At 39.1% G+C, this 18,236-nt stretch overlaps 1 protein-coding gene across 1 annotated transcript in view; it reads right to left on the bottom strand.

Annotated features, from left to right (window-relative positions):
* Nucleotides 1-2,835: 2,835 nt before the first annotated feature.
* The window catches only part of Pur-alpha (Purine-rich binding protein-alpha), a 1,789,254-nt gene continuing 1,773,853 nt past the window's right edge, over nt 2,836-18,236 (bottom strand). Inside the window, exons 6-7 of the mRNA XM_067758290.1 lie at nt 2,940-3,061; nt 2,836-2,860 (exon numbers count right to left, since the gene is read on the bottom strand). Of these exons, the coding sequence (XP_067614391.1) occupies nt 2,836-2,860; nt 2,940-3,061 (147 nt within the window). The remainder of the gene's footprint in view (nt 2,861-2,939; nt 3,062-18,236) is intronic.

Raw genomic sequence — 18,236 nt, 5'->3', positions numbered from 1 at the left:
AGAACAGGAACAGAGCTATGCAAGCAATGATAATATATTTCTTAGAGAAGGCTGCTAACATAAAGCACATTAAATTAACTTACCTGTTGCCTGGGCATACCATGATGCCCGTGGACTTTATACATAGCACTATTGAGTCTTTTGTTCGCGATAGAAATGTTTGGGCTCCAAGTGAATGGTATACAATTATTTCAAACGCAAGAACTATACCAGAAAATTATACATGCATTTCAATTCATAATTCGGATTTTAAAGATTGGAAAACCTTTTCTCAAGCTTTGCTTCCAGCTTCAGTTAAAATATCATTTACGTCTTTGCGTTGCGCTATATTCGAAAAAAATTCTCCATTGGTTAAACTACACTATGGTTATTTGGACGATAGCGAAAAAAAGGTATACCATCTCATTACAATTGTGCGGTCAAGACGAAATTCTCTCATACTTAGTAAGGGTCCTGTTAGCTTGTATGATCACTTCTTAAACGTTTCATCTTGAAAATATAACGGCCTAAAAGCTCTTTGCGAAAAGAATACCATACCAAAACAATAAAAAATAATAAAATAATAGATACATTGCCTGAGACAGACGAAGATGGCTCAATTCTTTTGTTTACAACAATACTGTTTAATATATTGTGTTCAAATTTGGAATTGTATAAGTTTCCTTTAATTTAAAATGTATGTATGTACTAAAAAATTATAATAAATACGCCTTTAATGTGCCCCTATGTAATCTGCAAAATATAAGTGAATAACTTAAAATTTAAGGTAACCAACAAAATATTGTTTTGAAAGTGAGCCAACATGACAACAAAAAAAACGTAGGTACAGATAACAGGACTTTCGGTATAGTGTGGTCAAAAACCGAAGTCTTAATTGTATGCTCAAGAAATATTTTATACACATACCAAATTTCCTGATAGTAGCTATTTTTTGTTAGAAGATAATTACAAAAAACCTTCTACTGTAAAATTTACTTTTTGTTGGTTGCACTTAAATTGCGGGAAGGGCTCGATATATCGCCACCAGTCCTTTGCATGCAGCCAGTTGCAAAAAAGCTCAATGTTAATAAAAGCATAACTTCGGGAAACATTGCGCCATTTCTGTTATATTAACAAAAACATTAAGAAATGTGTGACAGAATGCAAAAGATATGTGTATGTTTACTAAATTTTTAGTTTTGTGTTGAATTTTGTCCCTAATAATTTCGAGGACCATCCAAGCTGATTCTTTTGTCAAACGAAATCTATATCGAAAGTCAGCCTCATCATAGCACATAAAACAATTTCGTCGTTCTCTCATTATACGAAGTCGTTTATTTATAAATATGTTTGGTAAAATCTCGCACTCCATATCACTTTCATCGGAAGAATCCATTTTCAAAAATATTCATAAATAAATATGTCTTGCTGCTTTTAAATCAGCTGATCGAAAACGTCAACACTGCCAGACGCAATAATATTTAAATAAAACTTTAATGAGCAAAGGTGACCACTTAATGAAAATTATTTAAATGGTGAAACTGAAAAAATTTATTATTTACTTAAATTGGCTTCGTGAAACCGGCTGTAAAAGTCATGCAACTAAATACTAATTTAAATATTTGCCAACACCCAATATAAAAAAAACAAGTAAGGACGGGACTGTCTTCGGCTGTGCCGAAGACTTCATACCTTTCATGAATGGGGCTGAAGAATAATCTTATCCCGTTCGTAATCTCCAAATAATGGGATGCATATGATAAGAAATATATAGTGAACAGATGTACACACCTAAACGATTTTTAAGATAAATATAAAATAAAAAATGGCAAAAAATCCCCTTATCTGAACGATCGGTTGTATGGTATTTATTATATATAGCTCCGAATGAAATGATTTTTACAGGAAATCTTCTATGATATATTACAATATATATCACCAAGTTTCACGTTTTTATTTTGGAAACTAAGGGAGAAATGGCCAAAAATCTTTCTATCTGCACGATCGGCTGTATGGGATATATACATATAGCTCCGACCAAAGTGATTTTTTCAGAAAATTTTCTATGATATATTAGAATAAATATCACCAAGTTTAACTTTTTTATATTGGAAATTAAGGGGGAAATGGCTAAAAATCTTTCTATCTGAACGATCGGTTGTATGGGATATATATTATATATAGCTCCGATCGAAATGATTTTTTCATGAAATCTTCTATGATTTATTAGAATAAATATCACCAAGTTTAACGTTTTTATATTGTAAATTAAGGGAGAAATTGCCAAAAACCTTTCTATCTGAACGATCGGTTGTATGGGATATATACTATATATAGCTCCGATCAAAGTGATTTTTTTAAAAAATCTTCTATGATATATTAAAATATATATCACTGAGTTTCACGTTTATACTTTCTAAATTAAGGGAGAAATGGCCAAAAATCTTTCTGTCTGAACGATCGGTTGTATGGAAGATATACGTTATAGTGATCCAATCCTACCGGATCCGACAAATGTCTAATATAATACAAAAATACATCATTATGCCAAATTTCATTGAGATATCTCAAAATTTGAGGGACTAGTTTGCGTTCAAACAGACAGACGGACATGGCTATATCAATTCAGTTCGTCGCCCTGATCAATTCGGTATACTTAATGGTGAGTCTATCTTCTATATTTCTCAACGTTACAAACATCGGGCCAAAGTTAATATACCATTTCATGTTCATGAAAGGTACAAAAATTATAAAGCCACCTTTATATACAAGTTATGTCAAAATTTTACTTATAATTGGTTACACTACTGAGTTTTTGACTGCCCAAAATTCGCTGCAGCGTTTCTAAATATTTGTTTACCTTATTAAAATAAGATAAAAGCTGAAATTGTTCCACGATTTAATTTGTTAGATATTTGCACTTGCAAAATTAAAAAACAAAGCAATTTTTGGCAACATACCCGCCATCATTGATACCGAATTCTTCTAGTAAATCTGTCAGTGCGTCCCGAAATTCTATCATTCCTTGAGCTGGTATAGCTATTTGTGACCTAGGACCTCCTCTTGTTATGGTCTGCGACACCTGCATTGAAAGTTCATAAAAAAGTTAAAATAGTTCCGTAATTTGAATAACATGAAGAAAATTATTAACGAATTCTATACTATTAATCTAAGAGCCCGTGACTGCCAGACCTCCGTCATTTTATAAAAGTTGAAATTTCGTCAGTGCATACTTCCAACTGAAGCAGCATCGTTGGTCTATTATAAAACTTGAATCATAGTGGCCTTAACAGATATCGTGCAAAAATTTTGCAGAAAAATATACCTTTCTTTCGTCATTTTATAAACAGTACGGTAATATAGCACCATTAAGATGCTAGCCCGACCATCTTGGGAACGATTTATATGGTCACATTAAACCTTCAGGCCATCCTTCCCTCCTCACTCCAAGTTCCATGAGGAGCTTGGGGTCGCCAGAGCCTCGTTTGTTAGTGAAACAGAATTCGCCGCGGATAGGTGAGGTTGACAATTGGGTTTGGAGAAGCTATATATTGTGCTAGCAACCTGCAGGGTTGCACTACACAGCCCCTTGTATCTGGTATTTTAGTCGCCTCTTACGGCAGGCATACCTACAGCGGGTATATTATGGCAGTCACGGGCTCTTGCTCTATATGGGGTAAATTGAAAAAATTTTTTTCTTATTATCAGGGTATGCTCCGAGACAGAAACCTATGTTTCAGAGCCTCCTTGATTTACAAGTAAGCATATAAGTGACTTTCATTCAAGAAATAATATCTCGATCACTTTACAATGCCTGAGATGTTAAATTATTTCGAAGGGCGTATTATCATAATGATTTTTTTTATTTAAGGAATAATTTCATTTCATTTCATTCATAATTGTTTACCAAAATCCAATTAACTAAAATAAAAATCATCACGAAATATGTTAGTCGCCTGTGCGCTATTTTATTATTATTATTATTATTATTTTTATTTATTTTTATTTTTTTTTTGTTACGTGGAAGGAGGAAATGCTTTATGCACTAACCGGGTTGTTAAGCCTCGGTGCTACTCTCTGTAGCAGCGACCCTCTCCGAGTGTGGGACTCCCTTTCTTTTCCTTCAGGGGCTACCCACTAAAACCTAACCGGGTACGCCGCGCGCTACGTGAGCTCTCTGGCTACTCTCCCGTTATTGGGCTAAGCAACCATCTTGCCGTTTAGCGAGGAGAATATTACTTGCATATCTGCTGACCATGTCCCATCTGTCATTTCCGCAGGTCATTTTATGGATAACACTGACCTGGGATAGGTCGCCTAGTGTTACTTCCACTCTTCTTCGTTGCTGTTCCAATGTGAGGACCCCAAAACCGAGGGTTTTGTACCCTCACAACATATACCTATTTTTCATTTTTCTTACATACATGTTATACAAGAATTGAATTTAACTCTGAATTTAACATTTATACATTTTTATGACATGAATTATACCTTTATGAATTACACGTCAAAACAAATACATGCGGTCGCATATTGAATTATTATTTACTAAATTGAAGGATAAACCAGACTTGCGCACTTTTGCACGCAAGCACAATATTTACATTTTTCGCCCACATAAGTTTCAAATATAGGTCACCCTAACATACACTAAAACATTTGGAAGGAAAATGGAAATGCATAAAAACATAAAATTATGCCGGTCAACCAACCCTTTGCGCATCCAATGCACTCAGCCACAAATACAACATACATAATAATTTGGATAAACAAAGATCAGCAGTAAAAGTCGCCAAACTAAGCGCTGCTACTAATTGGGACTTTTCTCTACATACTTACGTACAAGCATACGACACACCAACGCACGCGCTAAGCAGAAGCCGAAAGCATCAAACGAGGCCAACGCACCATCAAAACCAAGTGACAGCGAACATACGCATAAACACAAATGATCGAATTCGATAGGTAAAGCAAAGACTGGAAAACACGGCAGGCATACAACAAGCGTACGTACGAGATTTGGCACATTGTTCGCTATGTATATTACGGCTCCCTAAAATTGGGATATGAAATGCCGGGATAGCGAACCGCCATACATGATCGAAAATATGCATATATGTATATATACCGATGTACCACCATATGTATGATAATGGAAAGAGGGAAAACGCATGTTAGCATGTAAGCGTATGTATGTACCAATAGAATACAGCGAAAGTAGCGTTAAACTAGAATTCGATTTTTGCATTTCCAACTTTTATAATTGTTATTGTAAAATTACTGACTGCCTGCGTGCAGCCCTACATAATTTTATAACTGATGAATTATTACAATGAATTGTTTTTAGGAAATAACTGTCCACTGGCGTACAAAATCGTATATAAGGGCGGCAAATTAACTTGTAAGATCAGAAGCTAGGAGATAGGCATACGAGTCAGTGGGCTTCTACCACTGACCAACACGACCTGAAGGTTTCTACTTCATTTCGTGAATTATTTTATATTCAGTAGGAGGTTTCTACTCCAACTGACGGAGAGCTAGCAGAGGGGTTCTACCTCAGCTGATGTCGAACGACTACTGACGGAGAGCTAGCAGAGGGGTTCTACCTCAGCTACTCTTATTTAGACAGGGACAAAGAATAGGAGTAGCTCTTAAGGATTTCGATCCCTTTTTAAATAAACTTTATAACGTTTTCAGAACTCCTTTGTCTATTTATTTTCATCGGAATAGGTTCCCCCACCAAATATAGGAACCCTGGACGGACTGGGCATACCTCAGCAGGAATTAGTCCGTCACATATGGCGCCCGAGCAGGCTTATAAATAAAAGCACATATGGCGCCCGAGCAGGTTTAAATAAAATCAAGGAAATCATCAAGGCTTTACATAAAGGAAGGTAACAAGGATATACGGAAGGCAAAGCAACGAAGGCTAAGCAGACAAACTAACAAGGAAAGATACGAAAATAAGAAAATGGTAAAGGTATCATGGGTATATTATCTGACCCGAGAGGAGCTGGTAAGTTACCACTCGGAGTTCGAGCTGGATGATACGGGAACGGTAGACGAACTAAGGAAGCGATTGGCGGCGTTCGTACAGGCAGAAAAGGACAACGAGAAATGGCGTGATCGGCTTACAGAACTAGCTCTACAACATGCAAGGACGACATCTAATCCAAACAAACCACAGGCAAGTAGTCGTTCGACATCTCCAAGCGCTACGAGAACGGATGACGAGAATACAACCGGCGCACCCATCCAACCCGAGGTCCCACAACCACCACTATATGCGATGCAACAGCCAGGCACATACGCAACCACTATGGACCGGGTAAGAAAATGGGGTTTAAAATACGACGGGGGCAAGGATCCTCTAGGGTTCATAGAACGCGTGGAAGAACTGGCAGAAGGATACGAAATAAACGTCAACTCGATACCACGAGCATTGCCGGAGCTACTCAAAGACAAAGCGTTGGTTTGGTACCGAAATAACAACCGGAGTTGGAACGAGTGGGACTCATTCAAGAAAGATTTCCTAAAATTTTTCCTCAGCTCCAGATATTTTGAACAGTTGGACGACGAGATACGGGCACGCATGCAAAGACCAGGAGAGAAGTTTAAGGATTATGTGCTAGCACTACAAGGGCTGATGCGACATGCCGCCTACACCGAAGACCAAAAGCTAAACCGCATATACAGGAACTCCCGCAGAGAAATCCAGCTGTATGTTAAAAGAGGCGAGGTCAGCAGCCTGGAAGAATTGGTAAGTTTGGTAGAAGATTATGAAAATATTACCCCTGACAGAGATCCGATGCGACCAACGGCAAGACCATTTGTACCAAGGCGCCCAGAAGAACGTTACCAATATATACAGGCAGAGGAGCGGGAACAGCAGACAGAGAAACAACCATCCCAGAAATCAGACCCGGCACCAAGATACATCGATACAAACACGGCGTGCAGACGATGCGGAGAAGGCGGCCATGTCGCATACGGTTGCCGTAGCGCTCGCATCGAATTCTGCTGGACATGCGGAAAAGTAGGCACACTCACACGAAATTGTTGTAGACGAACGCAGGGAAACGGCAAGAGACCTCATTGGCACCGAGGAGTGGGGTCTCCCCAAACACAACCTCGGGAAAACTAAACACGTTAAGACATACAAAGGGCCGGATCTTGGCGAATATTACGGTGAATGGCGAAGAGGTAGTAGCAGCAATCGACACAGGGGCGACGCGAAGCTTTGTGAGTGGAACATTGGCAAGAAGGCTGAAGACAGGTATATTCAAGGCGATAGAAACACGAGTGATACTGGGAGATGGCAAACCTAAGACGATCATAGAAGCGGTAGATGTAGAAGTGAGACTGAGTAACCAAGTGCTGCGAAATGAAATGCTAATCCTACCAGGACTAGTCGACGAAGTGGTGCTTGGAACGGATTACCTAGCGAAGGTGAACATAGAGATGAGATGCGGAGAACAAACGCTAACCTTGAACACAAACAATCAGGAGGAGGATGCGGTCACTTGTACAACAATGGTCGAAAGTAGAAATGAAAGTAGTCACAAAGATAACAGCCTAAAAGTTGCGAACACAGACGAGTCGGTGAGTAAATTTCTCAACAAAGAATTACAGATGTTCCAGGAAATGTCAGGCGTATCCAACGTGGCCACGCACAAGATAGTGATGAAAGACGACCGCCCCATAAAACAAAGATATTACCCGAAGAATCCCAAGATGCAAGAGATTATTAATAAGGAAATCGATGAGCTTATCGAGAAAGGTTGCATCGAACCTTCTAGAAGCCCGCACAGCGCACCAATAGTTTTGGCAAGGAAGAAAAATGGTAAATGGAGACTGTGCGTAGATTACCGCCAACTAAACGCAAGGTCAGTACCAGACGCATACCCGTTACCCCGTATCCAACACATCCTGGATAGATTGAGAAGTGCTCGGTTTATCAGTAGCCTCGATTTAAAAAACGGATATTGGCAAATCCCCATGGAAGAAAACAGCAAACAATACACCGCATTCACTGTACCCGGACGTGGGCTATATCAATGGAAAGTAATGCCGTTCGGTCTGCACTCAGCCCCAGCAACTTTCCAGAGGGCACTCGATCACGTTATAGGACCAGAGTTGGAACCCTACGCATTCGCATATCTAGATGACATCATCATTACGAGCAAAACATTGGAAGAACACATAAGACACCTGGCGGAAGTATTTCAACGGCTGCGAAGAGCAAACCTTAAGATAAACTCGGAAAAATGTGAGTTTTTTAAGAAAAGTTTAAAGTAACTAGGTCATGTAGTTAGCGAGGAAGGCATTCACACGGACCCGGACAAGATAGCAGCCATCAAAGAGTTGACACCGCCAAACAATTTACGCGAACTACGGAGATTCCTAGGAGTGGTATCGTGGTACAGGAGATTCGTCTCAGACTTTTCACAAGTTTCACACCCGCTGACGTCAATGCTAAAGAAAGGAAGGAAGTGGAAGTGGTCGGAAGAGCAGCAGTCGGCATTCGAAGCATTAAAAGCCGCACTCACCCAAGCACCTGTACTAGCTTGCCCAGATTTTTCGAAGAAGTTTTGCCTACAGACGGATGCAAGCGATTTTGGCCTCGGAGCAGTGCTCACCCAAGGATCAGGCAGCGAAGAACGAGTGATTGCTTATGCGAGTCGCCGACTTAACAAGGCAGAAACAAATTATTCCCCGACAGAGAAAGAATGTTTGGCAATAGTGTGGGCGATAAGGAAGATGAGACCCTACCTAGAGGGATACACGTTCACGGTAATCACAGACCACCTAGCTCTAAAATGGTTAAACGCAATAGACAGTCCGACGGGACGGATTGCTAGATGGGCACTAGAACTACAACAATACTCATTCGACGTACAGTACCGGAAAGGAAAGCTAAACGTGGTGGCAGATGCACTTTCGAGACAGCCGATGGACGAGCAACTAACTATGTTGACAGTAGAGCAAGGCAAAGACGAGTGCAAGTGGCTAAAAGCGAAGATTACAGAGGTAACAAAGGCTCCGGAGAAATTCCCAGACTATGTGATCGAGGACGGAAAGCTCTACAGGAGAATAGAGAGTCAAGTTGATGGTGAAGACGCAGTACCCTGGAAGCTATGTGTACCGACCCCACAGAGACGCAGAGTGCTGGCGGAAATTCATGACACACCAAGCGCAGGACACATGGGCGTTCGAAAATCTATTTCACGAGCGACGACACGATATTACTGGCCCGGAATGTTCAGAGACGTAAGGAAGTACGTACAACAATGTCATGGATGTCAGGTATACAAACCTAGTCAACAACAGGCCGCGGGTAAGATGTTAACTAAAATTCCAGAAGAACCGTGGGCAACAGTGTGTGCAGACTTTGTTGGTCCAATGCCACGCTCAAAACATGGTAATACAATGGCATTAGTTTTCGTTGACAGATTTTCAAAATGGGTGGAGATAATGGCAATTAGAAAGGCAACAACAGAAAGCGTAGTACGAGGATTTAGAGAGAGAATTTTGGCACGATTTCGCATTCCAAAGGTATTAATCACAGACAACGGAGCGCAGTTCGTGAGCAAACGTTTTAAGAAGTATTTGGAGGAGCTTGGCGTAAAACACCAGCTGACAGCACCATACACACCGCAGGAGAATCCGACAGAAAGAGCGAACCGCAACATCAAGAGGATGATAGCACAGTTTTCAGGGAATGAGCAGAGAACATGGGACGAGCTGATACCAGAGATAACACTCGCATTAAACACAAGCGTATGCGAATCGACAGGGTACAGCCCAGCGTATGTAGTACAAGGCAGAGAACCAAGGATTCCCAATAGCCTTTACGACGAGCATACATACGGTACAGGTGAGAGAATAGCTAATCCAGCCGAGAAATCAATGAAGATGAAGGAGATATTCGAGATGGTACGACGGAAGCAAGAGCGAGCATCAGCAGAGCAAGCAAAGCATTATAATTTAAGAAGAAGGCAATGGCGACCGGCTATAGGCGACCTAGTGCTGGTAAAGGAGCATCAGCTGTCAAAAGCGGTGGATAACTTTGCAGCCAAACTAGCGCCCAGGTACAGTGGACCCCATCGGATAACGAACTTTGTATCACCAGTGATCGTAGAGCTAGACAAAGTTTTCAGAGGAAGGAGGAGGACAGCCCACTTAAGTGAGCTGAAAGCATACCACGCAACAGACGCCGCCGACAATAATGAATCCATAAAGCAAAGGAATGAACAGGGTAACAAGAAGAACGCTAGTGAAGATCAAATCCCGTCAACATCGTCCAATCGAACAACAAACAATATCCCCGAGGTACAACAACAGAGAGAGAACAGCGAGGTAGCCATCTGTGGTACGCTCACACGAGTCAGCGAAGAGACCGAGAGACAACACGAAGAGGACCAAAGTCCGAGCCAACAACTGATAGTATATAACGACGCTCAAGTGCAAAACAATACGGAGAATCAGGCACGAACATTTCCAGAAAATCAGGTACAGGTCGCTCGAGGAACCCAAGTACAGATCGCCAAAGGATCGATACCTGTAGCAAGATTACACCTAGGAAGACAGTTTGCTATAGCAGCCCTAAATGAACACACACCCAGAGACAGCTCCGGAATAACGGATTATTACGTGAGATTCTACTGCAACTCGAATCAAATCGGTAGTAGCGTACACGCCCAACCGCAACAGTATCAAATCATACACGAAGAAATTTCATTTCAAGAAGTACCCGGACTTCGGATCAACCACTAAAGCCCGGTAAACTCAAACCACAATTACATAATCACATAAATATACCCTGTAACTAGGCTCATATATACCACATTTTTTTTAAATCCACCATATTCGGTGAGAACACCCTAATGAAAATCCACCAGTTTTTCATTTACAGTATAGACTTGCATCACACACACCACCGACGGGAAGGGCAGCGAAACGCCAACAACGAACGACGACAGCGAAATATTAAGCCGTGTGGCCAGCGAGGTCAACGGCAGCCTCAACAACAGCAACAAACACAACGACGACAGCGAAATATTAAGCCGTTTGGACAGCGAGGTCAACGGCAGCCTCAACAAACACAACGACGACAGCGAAATATTAAGCCGTATGGACAGTAAGGTCAACGGCAGCCTCAACGACAACAACAACCATGACGACAGCGACGACGAAGGCAGTGCGAGCGAACACTTCTTCCGAGTACGGATCACACGCATCGGCACGGTGACCGTAAGCTTCGCTGCGGTAGGTGGGGGGGGAGTGTGAGGACCCCAAAACCGAGGGTTTTGTACCCTCACAACATATACCTATTTTTCATTTTTCTTACATACATGTTATACAAGAATTGAATTTAACTCTCAATTTAACATTTATACATTTTTATGACATGAATTATACCTTTATGAATTACACGTCAAAACAAATACATGCGGTCGCATATTGAATTATTATTTACTAAATTGAAGGATAAACCAGACTTGCGCACTTTTGCACGCAAGCACAATATTTACATTTTTCGCCCACATAAGTTTCAAATATAGGTCACCCTAACATACACTAAAACATTTGGAAGGAAAATGGAAATGCATAAAAACATAAAATTATGCCGGTCAACCAACCCTTTGCGCATCCAATGCACTCAGCCACAAATACAACATACATAATAATTTGGATAAACAAAGATCAGCAGTAAAAGTCGCCAAACTAAGCGCTGCTACTAATTGGGACTTTTCTCTACATACTTACGTACAAGCATACGACACACCAACGCACGCGCTAAGCAGAAGCCGAAAGCATCAAACGAGGCCAACGCACCATCAAAACCAAGTGACAGCGAACATACGCATAAACACAAATGATCGAATTCGATAGGTAAAGCAAAGACTGGAAAACACGGCAGGCATACAACAAGCGTACGTACGAGATTTGGCACATTGTTCGCTATGTATATTAGGGCTCCCTAAAATTGGGATATGAAATGCCGGGATAGCGAACCGCCATACATGATCGAAAATATGCATATATGTATATATACCGATGTACCACCATATGTATGATAATGGAAAGAGGGAAAACGCATGTTAGCATGTAAGCGTATGTATGTACCAATAGAATACAGCGAAAGTAGCGTTAAACTAGAATTCGATTTTTGCATTTCCAACTTTTATAATTGTTATTGTAAAATTACTGACTGCCTGCGTGCAGCCCTACATAATTTTATAACTGATGAATTATTACAATGAATTGTTTTTAGGAAATAACTGTCCACCGGCGTACAAAATCGTATATAAGGGCGGCAAATTAACTTGTAGGATCAGAAGCTAGGAGATAGGCATACGAGTCAGTGGGCTTCTACCACTGACCAACACGACCTGAAGGTTTCTACTTCATTTCGTGAATTATTTTATATTCAGTAGGAGGTTTCTACTCCAACTGACGGAGAGCTAGCAGAGGGGTTCTACCTCAGCTACTCTTATTTAGACAGGGACAAAGAATAGGAGTAGCTCTTAAGGATTTCGATCCCTTTTTAAATAAACTTTATAACGTTTTCAGAACTCCTTTGTCTATTTATTTTCATCGGAATAGGTTCCCCCACCAAATATAGGAACCCTGGACGGACTGGGAATACCTCAGCAGGAATTAGTCCGTCACACCAAGTGATCGCATTCGAAAAACGTGTGGTGTACGTCGTCTATGAGCCCACAGTATAAGCAATTTGGATTTTCAACCTAGCCCATCCTGTGGAGGTATTCCCGGAATTAGCCGTGGCCACTTAAAAACTGTGTCAAGTAGAAGACGACCTCTCCATGTGGCCGTTCTAACCATGGTTCCAGCTCGGGAATCAGTTCCCTGGTCCACTGGCCTGCAGTACTGCAGCTCCATTGCTGTTGCCAGCGTCGGATAGAATTTTTCCGCGCCTGCGCGGCAGCAAAATCTCTGCATACTTCTCCTCGGAGGTGGTAAATTGATTTCCTCTCCTCAGCGAGAAGATGTATCGGTATGGTTCCCGCAATAACAAGAAATGCGTCTGCGGATACCGTGCGGTAATCTGAGGCAATTCGTAGCGCCCCTATGCGTTTGACAGAAGTAATAGCTGCTCGGTACATTCGGAATTTCATTGCTTCCACCCAAATTTCTGCACCGTACAGGAGTATAGAATCCGAAGCGGAAGCAAACAGCTTTCTTAGCCCGCCTGTGTATGCCATTAATCGACTTAAGTATCCTATGGTCTGTGCAGTTTTCTCGCAGGCTCCTTGAAAGTGTTCCGAGAAGGTTAGCTTGCTATCTAGCCTCACCCCAAGGTATTTCGTGGAGCTGTGTGTTTGTACTTCTTGTTCTCCAACCATCATATTCATAATTCACGTCTCTTCGTAAGGATTACGATCTCAGTTTTCGCTGTCCCGAGCTGAAGTCCATGGTCACTCATCCATCTATTTACACTGCGCATTACTTGATTTAATTTAAGCTGCGCCAGCTCGCAGTTCAGTGCTGTAATTACTGCAGCCACGTCGTCTGCGAAAGCGACAAGAAAATATTTTTTGTACTACCAACTGTTTTCTGTATTTATTGTAAATTTGTTTTTTGGTTTCGGATTTACAGTCCACTAAATCAGAAAAACGCCTTTTTTATTTTATCGCCAACGTTTCGACCTTTTATTTTGGTCTTCTTCAGGGCTTAATGACAAAAAATATAAAACTTAGTATATAAGGCCTTGCATTGCAAAAGAGGGTTAATAATTATTAATTACATATACACACAAAATTACATATATAACACAATTATTGAAATCACAGATTCTTACTCAAACTTACTGCGTTCTTCCTTATCCAGTTGTTTTGTATAGATATTTTGTTTTCTGCATTGTGCAGAAATGGTCATATGTAAAATTTTAAATTATAGGGCTTTGGGATTAGTATTTTATAAATTTTAATAAAATTGAAAAGAAATAAGTAATAAAATGAACACAATGTAAATTCAAACACAAACTATATATATACGTATTTGACGTTTGTTGATATTTTGTCAGCCGGTTCGTGCTTGATGGACTATGTAGAGCAGCTGATGATTGCTGACATCGTTAGAAAATACACGTGTAGATGTCGCTGATGTTTTTAGCTTCTACGCTTCTTTTGTTAACGCAGTTTTTATCATCTTTAATAAATATTTCTTCTAATACGATTCTTTTTCCCCAACTTTTCTCTCTAGCCAATACTTTAGTTCCTTCGAAGAAAAATCTATGTCCAAAAATAATAGCGTGGAGGGCGAGTGAACTTTTTTCTGTTTCTTTCTTCTCAACAGTTTTTCTATGTTCTATTATTTAGGCGTTTGTATAAATGTTGAGATGTAGTGCCTATGTAACTTTTTCTTCGCTGGCAGTCGATGCAGTCTATTTTGTATACAACGTTCTTTTCTTTCTTTGTTGGTATTTTCTCTTTAATCTTGTTTTACATTTTCCGAACATTGTTTTTATTTTTGTACGCAAAACGGACGTTGGCAGTGAACTCTTTGAATTTGTTTGTAATACATTTTGTAACATACGGGAAATATGAAATTGTCATAGTTTTATATTCTGCTGATTGTTGTTGGGCGTTGGTGCTCGTTAATATTGGGACGGTGTTTTTGTTGTTGATGCGCATTTTATAATGATTTATTAATCTTGAAACAAGTTTTGGCGGATAATCATTCGCTTTGGGGATGACTTTTATAATTAATTTGTTCTTGTTGTTGTATTTTTCATCACTTAAATTAATAACTCTGTTTATTAACCCTTTTGCGGTGCTGATTTTTTGGGTTAATGGATGTATTGACCTATAATTCAAGATACGATCTTATGAGATTGGTTTACGTTACCAGTCCGTGTTAAAGGTTCAATCCTGAGTGTTTTTGAAAATAACCATACCCAAGAATGGTAGCATATTTTGTTGTTCTTTTTCAAATGTGAACTCGATTCCTGGTTTTATGACATTGAATATTTTTAAGATCTATGGAAGGATGTGTTCAGGCAGTAGTAAGTATATGTCGTCAACGTGTTTCTTAATTATGCTGATGTTGAATTCTAGTTTTTCTCTTACTCTCTGAATGGCTCGTTCTAAAACGTTGTCCATTAGAATTTCTACTAGAATACAGCTGATGGGTGATCCCATTGGGCAACCGAAATTCTGTGCATAGAATTGTTCGTTAAATTGAAAATAGCTGTTTTTTGTGCAAAGAGTAATCATTTCGGGCCAAATACAAGTATCATTTGACGTAAAAAGCCTATTTACAAATGCGTAAGAATCTTAAACGAGAGGTGGAGGGAAATTGAATCCATCACAAATCTTTAGCAAAGTGAATCTATCGAAATGATTACTCTTTGCACAAAAAACAGCTATTTGCAATTTAACGAACAATTCTATGCACAGAATTTCGGTTTCCCAATGGGATCACCCATCAGCTGTATTCTAGTAGAAATTCTAATGGACAACGTTTTAGAACGAGCCATTCATAGAGTAAAAGAAGAACTAGAATTCAACATCAGCAAAATTAAGAAATACGTAGACGACCTATACTTACTACTGCCTGAGCACATCCTTCCATTGATCTAAAAAATATACAATGCCATAGAACCAGGAATCGAGTTCACATTTGAAAAAGAACAACAAAATATGCTACCATTCTTGGATATGGTTATTTTCAGAAACACACAGGATGGAACCTTTAACACGGACTGGTACCGTAAACCAGTCTCATCAGGTCGTATCTTGAATTATAGATCAATATATCCATTAACTCAAAAAATCAGCACCGCAAAAGGGTTAATAAACAGAATTTTTAACTTAAGTGATGAAAAATATAACAACAAGAACAAATTAATTATAAAAGGCATCCTCAAAGCGAATGATTATCCGCCAATACTGGTTTCAAGAGTAATAAATCATTATAAAATGCCCATCAAAAACGAAAACACCGTCCCAATATTAACGAGCACCAACGCCCAACAACAATCAGCAGAAATTAAAACTATGACAATTTCATATTTCCCGTATGTTATAAAATGTATTACAAACAAATTCAAAGAGTTCACTGCCAACGTCCGTTTTGCGTACAAAAATAAAAACAATGTTGGGAAAATGTACAACAAGAGTAAAGACAAAATACCAACAAAGAAAGAAAAGAACGTTGTATACAAAATAGACTGCATCGACTGCCAGCGAAGAAAAAGTTACATAGGCACTACATCTCAACATTTATACAAACGCCTAAATAATAGAACATAGAAAAACTGTTGAGAAGAAAGAAACAGAAAAAAGTTCACTCGCCCTCCACGCTATTATTTTTGGACATAGATTTTTCTTCGAAGGAACTAAAGTATTGGCTAGAGAGAAAAGTTGGGGAAAAAGAATCCTATTAGAAGAAATATTTATTAAAGCTGATAAAAACTGCGTTAATAAAAGAAGCGTAGAAGCTAAAAACATCAGCGACATCTGCACGTGTATTTTCTAACGATGTCAGCAATCATCAGCTGCTCTACATAGTCTATCAAGCACGAACCGGCTGACAAAATATCAACAATCGTCAAATACGTATATATATAGTTTGTTGTTTGAATTTACATTGTGTTTATTTTATTACTTATTTCTTTTCAATTTTATTCAAATTTATAAATTACTCATCCCAAAGCCCTATAATTTAAAATTTTATATATGACCATTTCTGCACAATGCAGAAAACAAAATATCTATACAAAACAACTAGACAAGGAAGAACGCAGTAATTTTGAGTAAGAATCTGTAATTTCAATAATTGTTTTATATATGTACTTTTGTGTGTATATGTAATTAATAATTATTAACCCTCGTTTGCAATGCAAGGCTTTATATACTAAGTTTTATATTTTTTGTCACTAGGCCCTGAAGAAGACCAAAATAAAAGGTCGAAACGTTGGCGAGAAAATAAAAAAAGCGTTTTTCTGATTTATTGGACTGTAAAACCGAAACCAAAAAACAAATTTATCAATAAATAACGAAAACAGTCGGTAGTACAAAAAATATGAATAATATGCCGGGTACACAGCGAAATCCATTCTTCGACAAGATTGGCATGCAATATGGTCAAGAAACCAAATCTTTATTTAAGGCTTTCGCAACAAACAACATAAAATTAGCAAAACTTAGGGCGCGGAAATTCTTTTTACTCAAATGTCGGAAAACAATATCATTCCAAAACATATAATAAATAACGTAAGCTGCACCTTCCAGAGTTTGGAAGATGACACACCATACAACAAACAGATTGGCCAGTTAATTTCAGATTTTCGAAAGAAAATACTTGACTTGGAAATAAAAATCTCCTTTTGGAAGATCAATCGACTAGAACAACAAATCAATAATCTAAGATCAATTATCCAAACCAGAAGCTTACCTAACACGAATAATTTTTTCCGAACAGAAGAAATTAGCTATCAAAATAGACACGAAGTAACCATAAATAACTTGAACACAAAGTACAACAAACTAGAATCAACTCAAATACAAACACACATCACATCTGACACAACATGCTTTATACACAATGAAACAACTATAAATTGACCAAAAGACGTTATGCTCTTAATGGGCTTAGGCCCAAACTTTGGACTACCAACAACTCCTAACAAGCTACCAACCAAACAGATAATAGCAGAAGTGGAGTACATTATGCAAAATTGCGTAGATACCCAAAACAGAAACGAAATCAGACAAACGGTGACACGCACAATATTACAAGCCAAATCAACAGCAAGAAAATCCAATTTAGAAAACTTCCTACTACAAAAAGAAAACAGTTGCATACAGTTTTTTAAGAACAACCCTGAAATAATATGCACTAGATCGGATAAAGAAATAAATCTGTGTTTATGTACAAAAACGACCTATTAAAGCTTGGAGAGGAGATGCTCAGCGACACTGAGACATACAACGCCATAACTGACCCAACAAACAAAATACAAATCAAAAATAATCTGTTTGTAAAAACCCTATTCAATAGAGGTCAAATAGACTCCCTAACTAAACGGAAACTTACAACGTACAACGCAAACCCACCAAGGATATACTTCGCACCAAAACACCACAAAAACGAAAATCCAATGCCACTTAGACCGATCTCCGCCGACTATGATGGACCAACAACAGCACTGTCGAAATATGCAACAGCGATTCTAGCCAAAATACCAAAATCGCAGTTCCACATACGCAGTTCATTTGAATTTAAAG

This window comes from Eurosta solidaginis, chromosome X (genome assembly GCF_040869045.1).
Source record: "Eurosta solidaginis isolate ZX-2024a chromosome X, ASM4086904v1, whole genome shotgun sequence".
Taxonomy (NCBI): Eukaryota; Metazoa; Arthropoda; class Insecta; order Diptera; family Tephritidae; genus Eurosta; species Eurosta solidaginis.
The sequence above is the reverse complement of the archived record's forward strand: the minus strand, read 5'-3'. Positions and strand labels throughout refer to the sequence as shown.